Source organism: Cuculus canorus, chromosome 6 (genome assembly GCF_017976375.1).
Source record: "Cuculus canorus isolate bCucCan1 chromosome 6, bCucCan1.pri, whole genome shotgun sequence".
Classification (NCBI taxonomy): Eukaryota; Metazoa; Chordata; class Aves; order Cuculiformes; family Cuculidae; genus Cuculus; species Cuculus canorus.
Window position 1 is genome coordinate 2,614,917 of NC_071406.1, and position 18,577 is coordinate 2,633,493.

The window sequence follows — 18,577 nt, forward strand, 5'->3', positions numbered from 1 at the left end:
GTGATCTGCCAGACTTGTTTCTGCATTTATCCTATTCCCATGGACACATCATCATTCAGGATATGCTTTGAATATATTAAATCTTATGAATATATCAAATCTGCCCCATCCCTGGAGGGGTTCCAGGCCAGGTTGGATGGGGCTTGGAGCCCCTGAGCCAGTGGGAGGTGTCCCTGCCCATGGCAGGGGGTGGGACTGGAAGGATCTTTAAGGTCCTTTCCAATCTAAACGTTCTATAAATCTATGAATTTGTTTCCTACTAAACCCATACTTTTGGTCTTTTAGCAAATACCCCTCCAGAGTTTCTTGCCACTTTAATGTTTATGCACGAGGCACAGAGGAGCCAGAGCTATGGATGGGTGCGACCAAAGCTCGTTTCCCTTTGCTGTCGGATTTATAAACTGATCATCACAACCTCAGTTTCTGCCCTTCCTTCCAATAAAATTTCACAAGTGTTCTGTTCTAAGATAAAAACATTTCCAAAACTACTTATTTACATTATTTGGTTTTCGTGCTTAGTTTTTAAATCATAAGTTCAGGTAAATTCCTGTTATCCTGGTTCATGGCCAGTCCTGTTAATGGAAAACATCATCTGGCTGTCGTTTAAAAAATTCAGTGCAAATTTGGTATTGGCATTGTAAAAATCATGGAGAAAAGTCAGTTTGCTGCCAGCAGGAAGAGAGCAGAGGCTGCGGGGATCCCGAGCGCGCTCCTCTGCCTTTGGTGTGGCTGGGGGCAGGCAGCCAGGCTGGCATCGTGCACCCAGGGTGGGGATTTGCTCCTCACCAAACACTTCCAAAAGCCAGTATTCACAATTCATTTAGAAACAGGCTTGACAAAACAAGTTTAATTTCAAGTATGCCCAGTAAGTTGCTAGCTACATCCATTCCTACTCTAACTCACGGCATGATCTTTCTCCGTTCCCTCCTCAAATTGGCTGTTGTTGGATTATGGAAGGACTTGCCTGGAGATTGCTCTCTCCTGCCTCGAGCACCGGGCTGTGCAGGCTGGCTGAGCTCCGATGCCTTTGCTTGTGTCGTAGCTCAGCATGACGGCCCCTCTGCCCCTGAATAATGTAATTATATGTGGATTAATATAACTGGCTAAAAACAGTAATGAGAAGGATTTGAATTGCCTTAGTACAAACCAGTCTAAAATAGGTCATTTTACTTGTAACTCCTGTTTTCCATCAGTTAATTGTGTTTTAAAAGCACAGGTCGATATTCTTTTGCTTAATAGCTGTAACTCATTTTATTCCTTTCCAAATGCTCCAAGCTGAACTGGTGCATTTTCAGGATAAAAGCTGGGCCTTTTTATCTCGGGCAGAATCTTTGGTTCTTTAGTTTTACTTTGAGAAGTTTTCAATATAATCTGAACTCTATAAATCTCTACAAATCTGACATGCAAACTTTCCAAAACATATTCCATAAGTATCTGCTTCCAGCAAGTGCTTATTTTGAGCCTGACATAGAATCATGTGATTTGCTTAACAAACTTATGACTAAGGCAACAGATAGATTGTTCAGTGGGACCAAAATTGGTTCCGGTGTGATTCATCAATGAGTAAGAGTGGTGCTATCAGGAGCTTCGGTCTAAGCGCAGATTTGAATAACGCCCTGGATTTTTTGGAAGAGCAGCTAGCTGAGCAAGAAAAAGCAAATAAAATAGAGATTGGTAAAGGATTCTGGGGTTGATACCACTATCTATTTTCAGCCACATGAGTCAGTGAGCCATCACATGGCTTTGCACAGAAATATCAAAGCAAATCCCACTTCAAACCCACACCACTTCCCAATATATACCTTCACTCATCGATCCCAGCAAAGCGGGTGCACATAGATGTGTCTGAAACGAAAGCAATAAAGATCAACACTACAGCAACAATTAACTTTCTTAAAACAAAGACTGACTATCTGTGAAGTTTCTGCCTGGGCTAATTTCCAGCTGAACCAAGAAGAAATAGGCTGTCAACAGGTGATATTTACTCAGCTCAATAAGCAGAGTCTTTACGACACTTACAGAGATCAAGGGAGGCAAATTGTTCTGCAAACCTGCAAAGATTTTTTCTAAAGTAACAGAGATGGCAACTTGTGCAAATATTCTTGAATAAGAATGATGGAAAGAGCTACAGCTGTCACGCAAGGCTTGAGAGCCAACATATTTCTTCAAAATTATAAGCTTGTTGGGAAATAAATATGAGATACCTCTGGATACATGGGAGAAACTTCATTTGTAGAGGGTCATATTTTGAAACATGAAGCCAATTACTGTGCTAGAAGGAAACATAACTCAATCTACTACAGAATATTTCTGCTAAATCACATCCTAGGAGAAGATGAAGCTTTGACAGACTTTCATTTTTTCCAGAATATTCTGCAATGTATCACAAGTTGCTGCCAGATGTAAAGTCCTCTGGAAATTAAAAGGAGGATTCAGGCAGTATTATTAAGCTGGGTTCAGAATCACAACACTTACACTCTGGAAGATCAAAAATTACGTTGTTTTATACTTTTGTTCCTGTTATTGAAAAAAAAAAAAAAAAGGATATTGGATTTGTATGTCATTGAATCACAGAATGGTCTGGGTTGGAAGGGATCTCAAAGCCCACCCAGTTCCACCACCTTCCATGGGCAGGGACACCTCCCACTGGCTCAGGGGCTCCAAGCCCCATCCAACCTGGCCTGGAACCCCTCCAGGGATGGGGCAGCCCCCACTGCTCTGGGCACCCTGGGCCAGGGCCTCCCCACCCTCAGGGTGAAGAATTTCTTCCTAATGTCTAATCTAAATCTTCCTCTTTCCAATTTAAAGCCATTCCCCCTCATCCTATCACTCCAGGCCCTTGGAAACAGCCCCTCTCCAGCTTTCCTGGAGCCCCTTCAGGTACTGGAAGTGAGTGGGGAAACTCTGACATGAAAAGAGAGAAGAGGTGTGTGGCTCTAACACAGTGAAAGCCGAGTAGGGATGCGATTGTTGGCTGTAGAGGTATCAGCAATTGAAGATCTGCAGAGAGAAACCAAGCAACTGTGTCGGAACAAGAACAAATGGGTGAAAATGAAGTTTAAGCAAATGCAGGTTGGAAATCAGACGATTGGTACTGCGGGATGATGTCCCAATCGCAGCAACAGGAGGAAAAAGTCAAATATGTTCTGATGGAGCTTAAAAACTGCTGAGGATCACACAATGCTCTGCTAAGTAGCACTGGCCGAGGCTTTCCCACACCACTATTTTGGCACAAGGGGTTTTGGTTTTTTAAGTGTAGCTTTTTAGCCCCAAATTAGCTTCTCTATTGTAGCATGAAACAAGTAAATATACAGCAAGCAACACACGCTGTGTTCCTTGATGAATTCCTTGGTAAGAAAGTCACACGTGCAGGCTAAGAAACGTTATTAATCACGTTGGGGGAAGACCCTGAGCAATGCCCTGGCAGCTGGACTCAGGGGGATCCGGATCGATGTCTGAAACACAGTGACAAACTCTGCTTTCCCAGTAACCAGGACAGTGCAGGGCTGAAGGAAGGGGGTACAAAAAGCACCTTTTCTGGCTTGGAGTTACTAGGTGGATGATTTTGTGTACTGCCTGTTCTCCTGCTGTTTTGGGAGCATCATTTCTCAGCTGCGCTATGATCCCAGATTTACAGTGGGAAGCCCAGAAGAGTTTCCCCGCTGCTGGCTGAGTGCCCCAAACCTGCAAGACCCAGAGGTTAAACCCACACTATCACACACTCGCAAGCCTGCAACAGCCACCATTCATCATTTACATTTCCCTGCGACTGCTCCCACCAAACACCCCCCTAAAGCATCAGCATCTGAATCACGAGGTTCTGTTTACAGCCTCTCTAATTAGAATCACAGAATCACAAGGTTGGAAAAGACCTTTGAGATCATCATCTCCAACCGTACCTGTCTACTACTAAATCATGTCCCCAGGAACCTCATCTACCCACCTTTTAAACCCCTCCAGGGATGGGGACTCAATTACCTCCCTGGGCAGCCTCTGCCATGGACTAAGAACCATTTCAGTGAAGAAATTTTTCCTAAAGTCCAATTATTCATGGATCCTTTTTGGAAAACTGAAAAAAAAATTGATCCAAGCACAGGCAGCAGCTCACGGCAGCAGAGTGGTGGGCACCAGTGGAACAACCTCTGTGCCTACTCCTTTGCTGACCTGGCCCCCACCGTGGGTCAACAGCTGTTCTGGGGAGAGGTCCCACTCCCAGCCACCCCCACCGCTCCCTCTCGGTTGCCCACTTGCTTTCCATCCCCCTTCCCCAGGTCCTTCCTTGGAGTGGCCCAGCCTGTACTTGTACAGGCTGAGGAGAAGTCTTCTCCTGGTTCTGACCAGCTCATGGAAAGGGTACCTTTGCTCTGCTAAAAATACTTGACACCTTCAAGATGTTTATGTCCTATAAGTTTTAAGATCAAAAATCAATTAACCTATTACAGTTTTTTTCCCATTGCTAAATAATTGTGTCCATTCCGCTGCAGGTTTAACTATCCTTGAGATACACTTCATTCACCCTGATGTTTAATCCATTATTGTATTGGATGCTTAAGTCACCATTACCAGGCAGTTAATAAAGAGAATCACTGTAGATAGTTGATGGCAACTTCTTCATCATCTGAAAACTAATTAATAGAAATGCAACATTCATGTCCTTTGGAATTCGGCTCAGTTTAAAGTTCTTGCTAAAGAAGCGCAATAAATCACTGAAAAGCACACAAAGACGCTTTGAGGTTCGTTAAAAAGAGACTTTGCCCATCGTATCGTTAGGTATTGCTTAATGTGAAATGAGCTTTTCGAAAGTGAAAGCCTTTCGGTTTCAGCTCTGGAAGACAAATGCATGTTTTCAAATCGCGCGCGCTATGAATCAGCTCCCGGGGTCACAGTGCGTCACCTTAAATGCACGAAGATGTTTTTACGAGGCCGAGGCCCTGGCCAGACGATGGGAACACCCCTACCTCCAGGTGGGTTCCCATCTCCAGGTGTGCTCTGCTGAACAAAGCCATCCGCACGCTGGGCTGCTCCGCCGGGCAACTCCTGCCTTAGGGCAGATCCACACTAGAGAGAAGGAAGAAATTCTTCACTATGAGGGGGGTGAGGCACTGGCACAGGGTGCCCAGGGGAGTGGTAGAAGCCCCATCCCTGGAAGCATTCAAGGTTAGGTTGGATGGGCCCCTGAGCAACTGGGCTGAGCAGAAGAATGCTTTAGTTTGGAAGGGACCTCAAAGCCCATCCAGTTCCACCCCTGCCATGGGCAGAGACACCTCCCACTGGATCAGGGGCTCCAAGCCCCATCCAACCTGGCCTGGAACCCCTCCAGGGATGGGGCAGCCACAACTTGTCCCTGCTTACTGCAGGGAGTGGACCAGATGACCTTTAAATGTCCCAACCAAACCATTCTGTGAGTCTCCGATTAGGAAGGCGAGCGTGCAGGAACAGCAGAGCGAGCTCAGTTTGGGGGACAGGCGTGATAACATCTTGTTGTACAGATTCCATAATTAATTTTAATTTACTTAATTAAGTATTTAGTCTTTGGGGAAGGAAGATGAAAAACTTGCTTCATAAACTGACAATGGGCAATTGTTCTCGGCTTCTTGTCCTCGAGGCACGCGGGATAATGAGAGCTATAGAAATACTTGGAGAGATTGATGATATCAAGTAGATAGGAGTCCCCCAGCACAGGCTCCTTGTGCATCTGCGGAGTAATGGATACTCCTTGTGCTTCTGGCGTATGACACTGCTCCCTCTCTCCAGAGCAGTGGGGGCTGCCCCATCCCTGGAGGGGTTCCAGGCCAGGTTGGATGGGGCTTGGAGTCCCTGAGTCAGTGGGAGGTGTCCCTGCCCATGGCAGGGGGTGGAAAGGGATGGGCTTTGAGGTTCTTTCCAACCCAGATCATTCCATAACTCTATGACAGCATGGAAATGAAAGAAACAAACTGGACTGAATCGCCAGTGTCTTATGTGGGCAGGAAGAACGCAATTCAGAATCTTAATTTGGAGATGTGAGTAATTCCTGATTTGTATTTCACAGATTTCCATCCAGACTGCACTCTCCACGCACACGTCGAAGAATCCTTTATGGAGCGACTCACGATACCCAGTGCCAGATTGACTCAGGATACCCAGGAGGGATGTGCTGAGGATGGCAGCTAGGTAAAGTTATCCGACTTCTTGGGTTCAGGAGATGGAGGCTTTGTTTTGGTACTAAAATTTCTGTGCAAAAGCGAATTTGAAGACTTACGGCTTGGGTAGTTAATGAAGCGGTTATGGGTTTAACCTCCCTTCATCAAACATTAAATCAACGGGCGGCAGAAGCTGGGGAAATTATGTTATTAAAATTCTAATGTGGAAGTTCCCGACACTTCTTCGCAGCACACATGAAAATAAAAGGATATAAAAGCGAGCCAGCAGATGCAGTGTCATATGGACTCGCTTAATGGCAACGCTTAGCCTTTCAAAAAAAGATTTACATCTACATTCTCTCCTAAAACTTGACATTTACATGGAATAATCCAAATAATCCAGAATTTGTTGCTTGCTGTGCTTTGCTGCCTTTCCTCAGTCCCACCAGCTCTGCCGTGAGGCGAATCCGTTCTACCAGACGCAGCGATTGCTGTTACTCTGTGAAACGTCAGCGTGTATTTATCGAAGCCCGTGCTGAAATTCCCCCAGCAAGAGCTCTTTGGTTGTACTAGAAATGCTCTGCACAGATTTAATTCACACCATTACTGGGCTTCAGCCTAATTCCCCCACAACTATTCCAAGTATTTTAACCAGAATCACGTGTAGTTTGGATGTGTTTCCATGCCTACAGGTGTCTCATTTTAAGACAAACTCATTCCACTTAACTCTTTGTACAGATGCCAAGGAGGCTGCCGGCTGGGCTCTTCCCCCAAGCCATGGAGACCTCCTCCCGTCACAGCCATTCGCCTCCCACGGCTCTCTGACCCGAGGATCGGAGTTTGAAGATGCTCTGGGATTCAGCATCTGCACAGGAACCAGTTAAAGCAGCTGCTGAAGCAGGAGCCGCTGCGCTGTCTCGCCGCAGGTTTTAGGGTTGCAAGTTCTTCCAGAAATCTCCTCCAATGGTTCAAATCTGATTTTAACACTTCATTTGCTATTTTACTTTGTCCATCATAACCACTTTATTAATTACAAGGATTTAGGAGATATCCAGTTTTTCCTGGCGCTTATATACAACTGCAAGAAGCCACCGGTGCTTGGGTGGACCTGCGGGCTCTCCTCTGCTGTCCATCGCCGTCCTGCCCGCTCCTCAGGGGACAGTTTCAGTTTATTCGCTCAGAGTAACGATCAATTAGCACAACACCAATCGATTCTGCTGCCACAGCACGCGCTGAAGGGCCTAAACCCTGTGCCCTTTGCTGCTTCCCTCCAGAGATCTCCCAGGGTTGACCTTCCCCTGAGCCCTGCAGACAGCCCTGGACAGCCCCTGCTTTGCACCTTCTAAAAACTTCATTAAAAACGTTAATTAACATTTTTTTAATGTTAATTAACATTTTAATTCATTTAATCTTTTTCCTCCCCAGTGGACACGCTCGCTCCCCTCACCTGGAGGCAGAGCCCTGTCCTGCATCACACCCTGATGCCTTCACTTATGAACCAGTATCCACAAACTCAAGGCACGGGTATCCCCTAAGTCTTTCAATGTTATTTTTTGGGGAGTTTCGTTGCTTTGTTTGGGTTTATTTTTTAAATTTAAAAGTCTCTTTCCTATTCTACAGAGTTTATATTGCTTTTAGTTCAACTTCCACCTAAAATATCACATATACGATCAGGCTTTTAAGTAGGCAAAAAAAGGTTCTTGCAGAGGAGGCCAAGGCAGCCTTGGGAATGTGGGATGGGAGCATCAAAACTTTATGTGTAATAACAGGAGTAGGGGAAGACATCAGTGATGCTCCTCACGGCCCTGTCACTCACCTTGGATGTTCCCAGCAATCACGAGAGACCTCACCTGGAGTCTCGGGTTCAATTTGGGAGTCCTCAGCTCAGGAAGGACATGGAGCTGTTGGAGTGAGTCCAGAGGAGGCCACGGAGATGATTCTGGAGCCCCTCTGCTATAAGGCCAGTCTGAAAAAGCTGAGGTTGTTCAGCCTGGAGAAGGCTCCAAAGAGACCTTAGAGCAGCTTCCAGTCCCTAAAGAGACTCCAGGAAAGCTGGGGAGGGGCTCCAGATCAGGGAGGGCAGGGATAGGTTGAGGGGGAACGGTTTTCAGCTGAGAGGGGAGATTGAGATGAGATCTCAGGGAGAAATGTTTTGCTGTGAGGGTGGGGAGGCCCTGGCCCAGGGTGCCCAAAGAAGCTGTGGATGCTCCATCCCTTCCCACCCAAACCACTCCACGATGCTGTGATAAACACACGAGCACGGGCTTGCTCTTTAGTCTGCCTCACGTCCCCAAGGGTGCAAGTGCGTGATACCCGGGCTCAGCCTCCCAGAGCCTGGGGGTCCCCAGGAAGCTCCAGGGCTCCTGTCCTGAGGGTAAACCAATGTTGGTTTTGGTAGGATTTTTGGAAGTCTCAAAGTGTTTTCCTAGAGTTGATTTGACACCCATTTGATCTGCGCTTGCAGTGAATTCAGAACTAAATGATCTGTTTCTGTTTGGCGTTTTGTTCACCACTAACATGCCTGAACCGCTGGGTTAGAGGTTTTTTTCAGGGAATCCTAAGACGTGAATGTCCGTTTGCTCCATTAGTCCTGGTAGATCAAAGAGCCGAGAGAGGGAATCCTGAAGGCTGCGCTAACGGAGCAGATGTGTTTGGATTTGGCTGAGAAGGTCCTGGGTTGTGCAAGCAAGAGCTCCATCAGCCCTCGGCTTCCTCCACTTACCCGTTGGCCGTCGCAGCCGATGGCGTTCCCTTCCCGGAGGACACAGCAGGTGAGGTGAGAATGGGCAATCGCACCTGCGCTCTCAACTGCGAATTCTTTTGGCTCTCACACATTTAAATCAACCTCAGCGTTGTTGGGTGCTATTTCATTTGGTCTGAGAGCAGTGCCCGTGGCCCTGTTTAAGACCGGGCGTCCCGTGGTGGCACCTTTCCAGCACAGAGGAAGACAGTCCCTGCCCCCAAGAGAACATCACAGGAACTTTGTTTTCTGGTGATTTAATCATAGTATTGACAACTTTATCAAAAATTACAAAACTGATATTAAAAAAATCTCTAATTCTTAGTAAGACTAGAATGGGTTTGGTTTTTTTTTTGGTTTTTTTTTTTGTCTTTAAAAATAGAAAAGCACTTTTTCTGCTACTGCTCTTCTGGAATTCTCACATTACAACCCTACATAGCAAAATACAAACCGTAGCTAAGAAAGGCAGCAGTCCTAAGATAATCCAGTCCACCGCGAGCCCTCTAACACCTCTACACCAACAAACCCCGGGACTCCGAAGGGTATCACATCACTGAGAAACCTTCTGCAAAGCCCATTTAGGAAATACCTTTAAATGCTGAGTTCTTTTTAACCCCTCAAACCTTAGACTGTGAGGATAACAGACCCGGGACATCAGAGGTGGGTTGGTTTTGTTTTTTTTTTGTTTTAACCCATGTGGAAATTATTGTTGCAGCCAAACGTTTTCTGTCAGAAGCGAAAATAGGAAGAAAATCCATTGAAATAAATGAATTTTTTTTTTTTTATGGTGTTCACAAAATGCACCATAATAGAAAGAGGAATATTTCCTTTAATTTGAACGTCATCCGAATGACTCAACCACATCGTCACCCACTTTGCAAAAAGAGAGCAGAATAAATAAATAAATAAATAGACAAGAATACGCAACGCTTTTACATCCTCAAAAGAATAACGGCGTTCCCTAATCTACCGAGACACCGATCCCACGGCGTTGGGCTCGCTTGGCTCGGCCGGTTCAGTTGACTGCGCCATAGTAACGACAACTAAAGCGTTGTTCCGCTTTCCACAATGGAGTATTCTTTCTTTCTTTTCACCTTTTAAATATAGGAATTCTCTCTTAAATTAGAAAGTAGGCAAAAAGTCTTTTTTTTAAATTTTCATTTTTTTTTTTAAGTCTTCTATTAGAAAAAATAGAGATTTATTAAACAAAAAATAATAAAGGTAGAAAGAAGGGTTGGGCCTCCATCAAAAAAGTATATTATGCTTTAATGCAAAGAGAAAGAAATGGCTCTATGGGCAAAATTCAAGTACGAGCGACCAGTTTTTTAATCATAAAGTAGGTGCAACATTTCTTAAAATGTTACAACACCGCATGACCTGTAATGCTCACAATATTTACATTTAACTGCTTACACGAAACCATAAAAACTCTAAAAGAGGAAAAAAAAAAAAGTCGGTATGGACTGAAACAAACTACTCCTAGCACCCACATCAACGCCGTCACCAACCACGGAAATCAAGTGCACAAAGAGAACTTTACGTGGCCCTACTGCTGTAAAGTAAACATCGGTGAGGAAGCACAAACCTAACCCGAGCGGGCGCCAAGGGAAGGGCGGGCGCTACAAACTCGGCTCTAGGACAGAAAGCAAAGGGAGAAAAGGAACGGAATCGAGACAGGCGCTCGCACGCGCACGCGAACCCACGCAGGTGGGGACAAACGGCAGGGAAGCGTGGAGAACGGACAACAGCAACTCCTTGAACGTCAACTCGGAACAGAAAAACGTGAGCCAAAGTACCCCCTCCCCAACAAAAATATTAAAGAAGAGAATGAAATCGATTCCTTCTCATGAGCTGGCGTGGAGGACGGTGCTTACAGACAAGACAAATGAACCTACCCTGCGGGAGGACGCGCCTCCGGGCCCCGTGTGGCTATTGCGATCCCTCGGGTTTGGGGGGAAGGAGGAGCGGGAGTTGTTCTGCAGGACACGAGGAAGGCCAGGGGCGAGCCTAGAGGTAGTGCTGCGTGCTCTGGCACGTGAGAGCCGAGGCTGGGAAAGCCGCCGGGTCCCGTCGTCCTCGGGGCCGGCTGGTCTCGGTCATGTCCTTCAGAGAGAGGAGTTAGGGACGTGGGCAAGGCAGATGGGAAGAGGAGCCACGACTCGTGGTCCTGGCGCCGAGTGCCGGGAGAGCGGCGACACTGCCAGCTTCCCGGGATGCTGATCACTGCCAGTCCTTAGCGAGAGACTGAGGCTTGGGAATTTTGTGGGAAAAAAAGGAAATCTGAGGTAAGCGGTGGTCCCGGACAAAGGGGTGGGAGATACGGACTCCACCCCGGTACCGGGAATGGTGAACTGTGGGTTATTTCGGGAAGCCTTGAAGACAGAGGATGTCACCGCTTCCCTCACCATCACCACCATCTGTGTTAAAAAGGAAAGATGAAATCAAATGGAAAGAATGTTGTGCTACACTTCTGTTCGTTAATTTTATAATGGCTCATAGCTTTAGACTTTTAAATCTGTAGTGTATTAATTTTTTCTACATATGTTTCACATTTCTCACTTAATATAACATAAATAATTTGGTTAATAGATTTAACCTGCACATTTCAGCCACATTAATATATATAAGAATCTGTTAATGGTATAAATAATTCTTCTTAAATAAAATAAATCTGATATGTTACATAATACTGATAAAAAATCACTGTCACTAATAGTTTTGTTAAGCCACCCTTAATTTTGTGTTTGAATACTGCGAGATGGATACTGGAATTGCTCTTAGGAACGCTGCGGAGCACGCCCTTCCATTCTACTGCAAAACCAAACCGGCATCAATACCGATCGCATCATTAAAGCAGGGCCTCTGCCCCCTGGAAAGGAAACACGATGGTTAATGACGTTAATAAGATAATTTAAGCTAACGAATCTAAGGGCTCAGAGGGGTCGACGTTACAGGGGATGCAAACTGTTGAGTTCATCAGGTGGATACGAAACTTTACCTACAGAAAGGGGTGACTAAAATAGGCCATCTACTTTTTTCTTCTTTTTAATAAAACCTACGGCGTTCTACTTTAAAAGTTAAGTAAATCAAAAATGCAACTGATGGTTGCAGCCTTTTTTTGACTTAATTAATGAGAGCTGTGATCCCACATCCCGCTAGGAATCTGCAAGGTTGCACGCTCTCCTACAGAGCCCTGCGACGGAGAACAGCGCTTCCAGGCAAGGTTCATTCCAGACAGACAGCATCGATGAACACTCAAGTGGCGTGAAGTGGATGTCATAATTAAGGAATTACATAATCATGCCTTCTCTCTGCTGTTAAATACAAAAACAGCATCTTTTACATTATCATATAAAAGCATTTAGGCTGTATTTTTATTTATCACTTTACACTGGTAGTCTCTTGTATGTGTACTCAATAGAAACCAAAGAATTTTGTACACTATTTTTTGTACAATAAAAGATAAAGTGTGCATTAGGTACGCTTGTACATGACAATATTGTACAATATTTACATTTCCGATATCACCATGAAATTCTGTATTATCTATGTACACAATGAAAATTTCTCAGAAACATTTGGACTATTTCTTATAATCACAATTTTAGTATTATAGAAAAAAAACAGATTTCAGTAATCATCTGACATTGTTACTGCAACCTCTCGTGATTTCTGATTCGCTTCTCCAGCGACCGCTATCCCTCCTAATCATCAAGAATCTTGTACCACTACTCGGCGTAGCACCCTGCGATGGTTATCGATCCGTCTTCATATAAATATTGATATAACCACGTCTATATCAATACCTACACACAGACTTATGTGCACGTTCACTGTGATAAGTACTGGACCAGTAACAAAGACATTCAATGTTATCTAGAGATCTTCCTCCTCTTGAGCTTTGGAGGCTTCACTTGTCTGTCTCCCTGGGGGATTTGGTGGACCTAGAAAGAAGTACATGCACAAGTTAGCAAAGAATATCGTCAAAGCAACCAGCCAGTAATAAACGAGTTAGAGGATCCACCGAGGTGCTGTTACGATGGCGTGGCTAAGTGGAAGCCCAAATGATGAGGAACTCAAAGGCATTGGGGAAAAAAAGGTTGATGCCACAGCGGTGGGGACATTTGAGGCCACACCTCGAATCCTGTGTTCGGCTCTGGGCCCCTCACTCCAAGAAGAACATTGAGGGGTTGGAGCACACCCAGAGAAGGGAACGGAGCTGGGGAAGGGCTGGAGAACAGGGGGTGTGAGAGACAGCCGAGGGATCCGGGGTTGTTTAGCCTGGAGAAAAGGAGGCTGAGAGGAGACCTCATCACTGCCTACAACTGTCTGAAAGGAGGTTGTGCTGAGGTGGGTGTTGGGCTCTTCTCCCAGGTGACAGGGTGAGAGGAACTGGCCTCAAGTTGCACCAGGGCAGGTTCAGATTGGACATCAGGAAAAATGTGATCATCGAAATGGTTCTCAGGCCCTGGCAGAGGCTGCCCAGGGAGACGGTGGAGTCCCCATCCCTGGGGGGGTTTAAAAGATGGGGAGATAAGGTGCTAATCTGATTTAGTAGTGGACAGGCATGGCTGGGCTTCATCTCAAAGGTCCTTTCCAACCAAACAATTGTGGGATTCTATGATCTCAGACCTCTGCTGTCCTGGAGAGAGGCACCTGTGACAGCAATTGTGGGAGCGCATGATCGGGAACTGCACCCAGACCAGCAGTGACGGCAAATTCCTGGAGACACACCTGGGTACGTCCCTGTGACAGCAGCGATCCCGTAGGAAGCAGGCGGTGAGGAAGCAGTGCTGGCATGGACAAAGCAGCGCAGCCCAAGGCAGGCCTGCAGGAGCACTGTGTTTAGCAAACTCTGTCTTCAGCTAATTATTAAAAGGAAATCTTCAATTTCCAGCTCAACGCTGGAGTAATTTGAGCGTGAAACAGTTTTCCAGCACTGACTGCTCAGTGAAAACCACGGCACGATTGGACGGACAGAGACGGCGGACGGCGCCAGGCGTGGAATACCACCACCATCTGTCGGTGGAAGTGAGCTGCTGTTTGGAGAGAGGAGCCCGCAGCTTCCCACCAGCGGCCAGGCAACAGCGAGGAATCCTTCAGCAACGGGCTAAAGGATTTCCTCGGGACTGTCTGGAATGCCGTCAGACCGCTCACATTTATTACGCATTTATCGGCTCTTCCCAATCACACGTGAAGCTCAGGATATTGTTTGCACGTGCTTTTCATTTGAAACAGAAGTGATGCCTGAGCAGCTGAGAAAAATGCAAGTGACTAAAAAGAGAACAGCCGATTCCCTACGATTGTTTCTAGGAATCATGATCTTCATGGAAATAAAGCCTGATGAGATAATTACAATATAAATGAAGACTATGTGATGGCACGCAGGCTGGTACGCAGCTTCCCCGCGTTACGGAACCCCATCAGCAAATCCAATTCAGCAGTTTCCCCGGGGCCAGTTCAAATCGCAGTAAAAATGCACCGAGCAGAAGGGTTTTAGCGTTATTGGGGTTATAAATGGAAAAAGCAGAATGGGTCACTCCGAATGTATGAGCAGTGGTGGAACTGCCACGGAGATGTGTGTGACAAACGCATGTAACAGACCCACAATCAGATCCTGCTTTCCTTTTCCTTCCAAAGAAAAGAGGAAAGCACACATTGTTTTAAATCAAATTTAAACTCATTTAGTAGTTTAAACAAAAGATTTGATTTTGTAATTCCTTAGGGCAGCCACTGAATGCTACGGAATAGCTGATTTAGTGGTTCTTGGTGGCTCTAAGTCTCCAGTTTGGTATTAGATGTCCTTTTACACATTCCAGAAGCTCTCCTGTAGTTTTACTGCTGCTTCTGAATCTGTACCTGTACAAGGATCTCCAGCATTGAGCACGGGACATCAAGGAGAAGACTTTTTATCTGTATTCAAATGTTTTGTAATTAAATAATTGGAATAATTGCCACTGATAAGATATGGGAGGTTACGTGTGCTGTGATTCTGCATTTCTAAGTGTGCCTCAGTGAAACTACAGCCCTGCTTTAAATATGAAGACGAGGGCATGATATAAACCACATTTTGTATTAGAGAGATCCTGGGCTTACAAAGTAGCAGTGCCATTAGTTTAGAAAGAACATCGTTAGATTCGATATCCGGAATACTCTCATTTTTTTTACCTTACCTTTCATAGCAACATCTTTTATTTCACATAAGGAGAACTTTTACCCAAAGAGTTTTACACTCAAAAGAACGATGCTGTTAAATGTGGCGCAACATCTCCCTGCTCAAGTGAAAAATTAATGTTTCGATGTCACTAGACAGGGAAAACCCATGGAATACGAGCAGGGCTGGGACTGATTCAAATATTATCAGGCTGCATGTCTGAAAGTATGTCCAGGAAGAAATAGATATATATATAATATATATATATTTCTTATATATAATATATATAAGAAATAGATGTCTATCTCTTTGTAGAAAAATCTACTAAAATAGTAGAATTCTACAACTCTTCCCATTTTCAGGCTGATTGGACATACACAAACAGTTTTTAATGCAGGAGAAATACTGAAAACTCCAGGCTTTAAGAAAACAAAATTTGTGTTAGAAAGCCCCCCCAAACCGACCCTTCCAGTCTTCAACTGGCAGACACGCAGAAACACAGAAGAAGATTATTGCTAATGTGAAAAGAAACTTACGTTCCCAGACATTTTGTCTAGTTCACTCATGGCCTCGTGTATAGCAGCTTCTAAATGGTTATTTAGCTTTCCGCTCCTAGGAAGAGAACAATGAATGCCATCAGTAATTCTTGGTAAGAGGAAAAAAGCTTCTAAACAATTAATAATCACCACCGTGACTCACTGGACACGTTCTATCAACTTCAGAGTCTTGCAGGCTGGTGGAGCACGGACAGCAAGATCAGACACCTACAATATTCTGCAAACTAAAGGCTTGTGCTGTAATTAGAGACGGAAAATTGAAGCACGTGGAGGAGCGATAGGGTTAGTGACAACAGTCCCAAGGCAGGTCACATCCATGAATGACAAGCAAGAGTACTTCAGGGCTCGATACGCACCCTGCTGTGAAATCAGAGCGCGACCCGCAAAGCTTTCATCTTGCCCAAAACTCGAAGTTCAATATCCTTTCTAACGTTAAACAGCCAGAGGAAAATGAGTCGTATTAATCACAGAATCATAGAATGGTTTGCGCAGGGACACCTCCCACTGGACCAGGCTGCTCAAGGCCCCATCCAATCCTCTAAAACATTGCTAGTTTTAGCCTGGAATCACAGCATGTCAAGGTCTACAGTAAAGGTAGGGTGAAGACTTCCTTCTTCCAACCCCAAATTCACTCAACTGCCGGGCAGCTCTGCGTACATCTAATCTTACGGTGACTTTTTTTCCCTTGTGAATATTTCTTCTCTAGGAAGATTCCCACTTGAACACCACGCTCTGCATGACAGGTCATACTTGTGTGGCTGCAGGATCACACTGGAAGAGTTTCAAACCAGCAAATCGTACTTGAGCACAAATCATCATCATTTGCTGACCCCTCGTTGAGGATTTGTCCTTCACAGCAAGTGTGTACATATCTATGGATTCAGATCAACTGGTTCAGTCATGATTTCTGCTGATTAAGTAGATCTAGAAGAGGAATGAACTTGAAGACCAGTGGCTGAATATGAGATGAGAAAGAGATCATCCTGGAGATATGAGACAGTGCTATGAGCATCCATCACAACGGCTTCAGGAAGTCTGGAGCTGCTCTTGCAGCGATAACAGGGGATGGGGTGTCTGCACGTGTCCATCTGGCTCGTCTCTACCAGGATGGTGCAAGCTGCTACGAGACTCACACCCAGAAAAGAGAGAGACTCCGACTGTGTCCGGATGGAGTGTCAGGATGGAGGCCGACTGGAGCTAGAAAGGTAGTGGAAGAGCTGCATTTTCTTCCCCTACCAGGGTCCTGTTCAGCTTTGACCATGGCCACAGCTCCAGTAGGAGGGATGTCAGAAACTTAATGGTTCAATGCTAAGAATCCATGTTCAAACTTCCTTTGAAATGATACATAGAGGGTAATGGTGGGGATGGATAACGGCACATTCCTGACACGAGAGAGGCGTGGTGTGGAAAATAACACACAGAGAATAGGAAACCACGGAGAAGGAGACACTGGTATTGGGTATGACCCATGGAAGATGCTTTGCATGCAGTGGGACAGAAGACGAGTGGAAAGAGGAATACAGATAACTATGAAGCTCATGGGGAGGAAAGATTGGCTCAGACAAGGCTTTGATAAGGGAAAACTGGGCTTCCAGCAGGTATCTTCTAGAACCTGCAATCGGATAGGTGGAGAAGCTGCTACGACATGACCTGCTGGGAGCAAGAAGGGACATGGCTCGGAGAAGAACATAACAGCTGAGATTAGATGGAACTAAGAAAAGTTGGGATGGCTCAGCGATTTGTACCAGAGAGCATTTTCCTCCAAGGCTCAGAATAAACACAAGTTTTGGAGTCACACCAAGCCTCTGGGATGTCCCCAAGCAAAACACTTCACCATCTTCTAGTAAAGGGACACACAAAGTGCTCCAGATCCTACTGTGAGTTGAAGTTACAAGGTCTGTGCAGGAGAGCTAAAGCATTTGACTATCAGGAAGAAATGTTTTGCTGTTCAGGTGGGGAGGCCCTGGCCCAGGGTGCCCAGAGCAGTGGGGGCTGCCCCATCCCTGGAGGGGTTCCAGGCCAGGTTGGATGGGGCTTGGAGCCCCTCATCCAGTGGGAAGTGTCCCTGCCCATGGCAGGGGGTGGCACTGGATGGGCTTTGAGGTCCCTTCCAACCCAAACCATTCCATGATTCTATGATGATACCATCGAATAACCAGGGAGTTGCCAAAAGCCCTTCCATGCTCTCCCCACACATCCTTCAACTCCAGGAAGATATTTTGTGGACGATCTTGGAAAGAACAGCCCCCAACACCGCCTCAGTGGCATAAAACATATTTCTCTTACGCGCCACGTGACATATAAATAGAAGAAAAGCTTAGGCCTTAAAAGGAGTGGAAGGGAAATAATTATTTAATTCCCGTAGGCCCGTGTTTATTGTGTCACAGACAAACACTGCGAGCTGGCTTTGAATTCTCGCTGTTTCCAAGTAATGTATTTTCACTGCGACAGTAAATAAGCAACAGCATCCTAGCACCAGTCTGGTTTCTACTTTTCTACTCTTTTACAGCTGCCCAGATTTTTTTTCTTTTTCTCCTAAAATCAACCATTTTCCTCTTTTTGTCACTGCTGACGCTCCACGTCTTGCCTGCTTCCCACCCTCTCTGTCCTTGTACATTTGTAAATAGAAGCTAAAAGGCAAAGTAAAACCCAACATTTCATATGTGTCCGACACAAAGCTCTGTGCCGAGCCCCTGTCTGCTTAAACACAGCCACACTTCGGGAATTCTGAATCTCAGCAAAGGGAAATAAATGGGATTTCTCTGAATAAGCCTGTGCTCTGCCGGTGGCAGCAGCTGCCGGAGGGAGAGGGGAGAGATCAGAAGGGCAGATCTTATTAAAAAGCATATTTGGTCAAAATAGTTTTGATGTAGTAACTTTTTTTTCCTGTAAATTAGAAATCCTCCACATGAAAGCTCAAACAAGTGGGCTGACATTTTACAAAGGCTACTGTAAATATCAGAAGAGGCAATAAAAATGCAGATATCAAAGATCTCAGATGATT

The 18,577-nt window shown here is 45.4% G+C and overlaps 1 protein-coding gene across 9 annotated transcripts in view; it reads right to left on the reverse strand.

Annotated features, from left to right (window-relative positions):
• Positions 1–9,125: 9,125 nt before the first annotated feature.
• MBD5 (methyl-CpG binding domain protein 5) overlaps positions 9,126–18,577 on the reverse strand; it is a 140,707-nt gene continuing 131,255 nt past the window's right edge. For 6 of the 9 annotated variants that reach the window (XM_054070343.1, XM_054070341.1, XM_054070340.1 and 3 more), the window contains 2 exons: positions 15,553–15,628; positions 9,127–12,806 (listed from right to left, as the gene is read on the reverse strand). In XM_054070343.1, coding sequence (XP_053926318.1) covers positions 12,735–12,806; positions 15,553–15,628 — 148 coding nt within the window. In that variant the 3' untranslated portion in view covers positions 9,127–12,734. Of the gene's footprint in view, positions 12,807–15,552; positions 15,629–18,577 lie in introns of all 9 variants that reach the window. The other 3 variants (XR_008450457.1, XM_054070346.1, XM_054070345.1) reach the window with 3 other exon arrangements.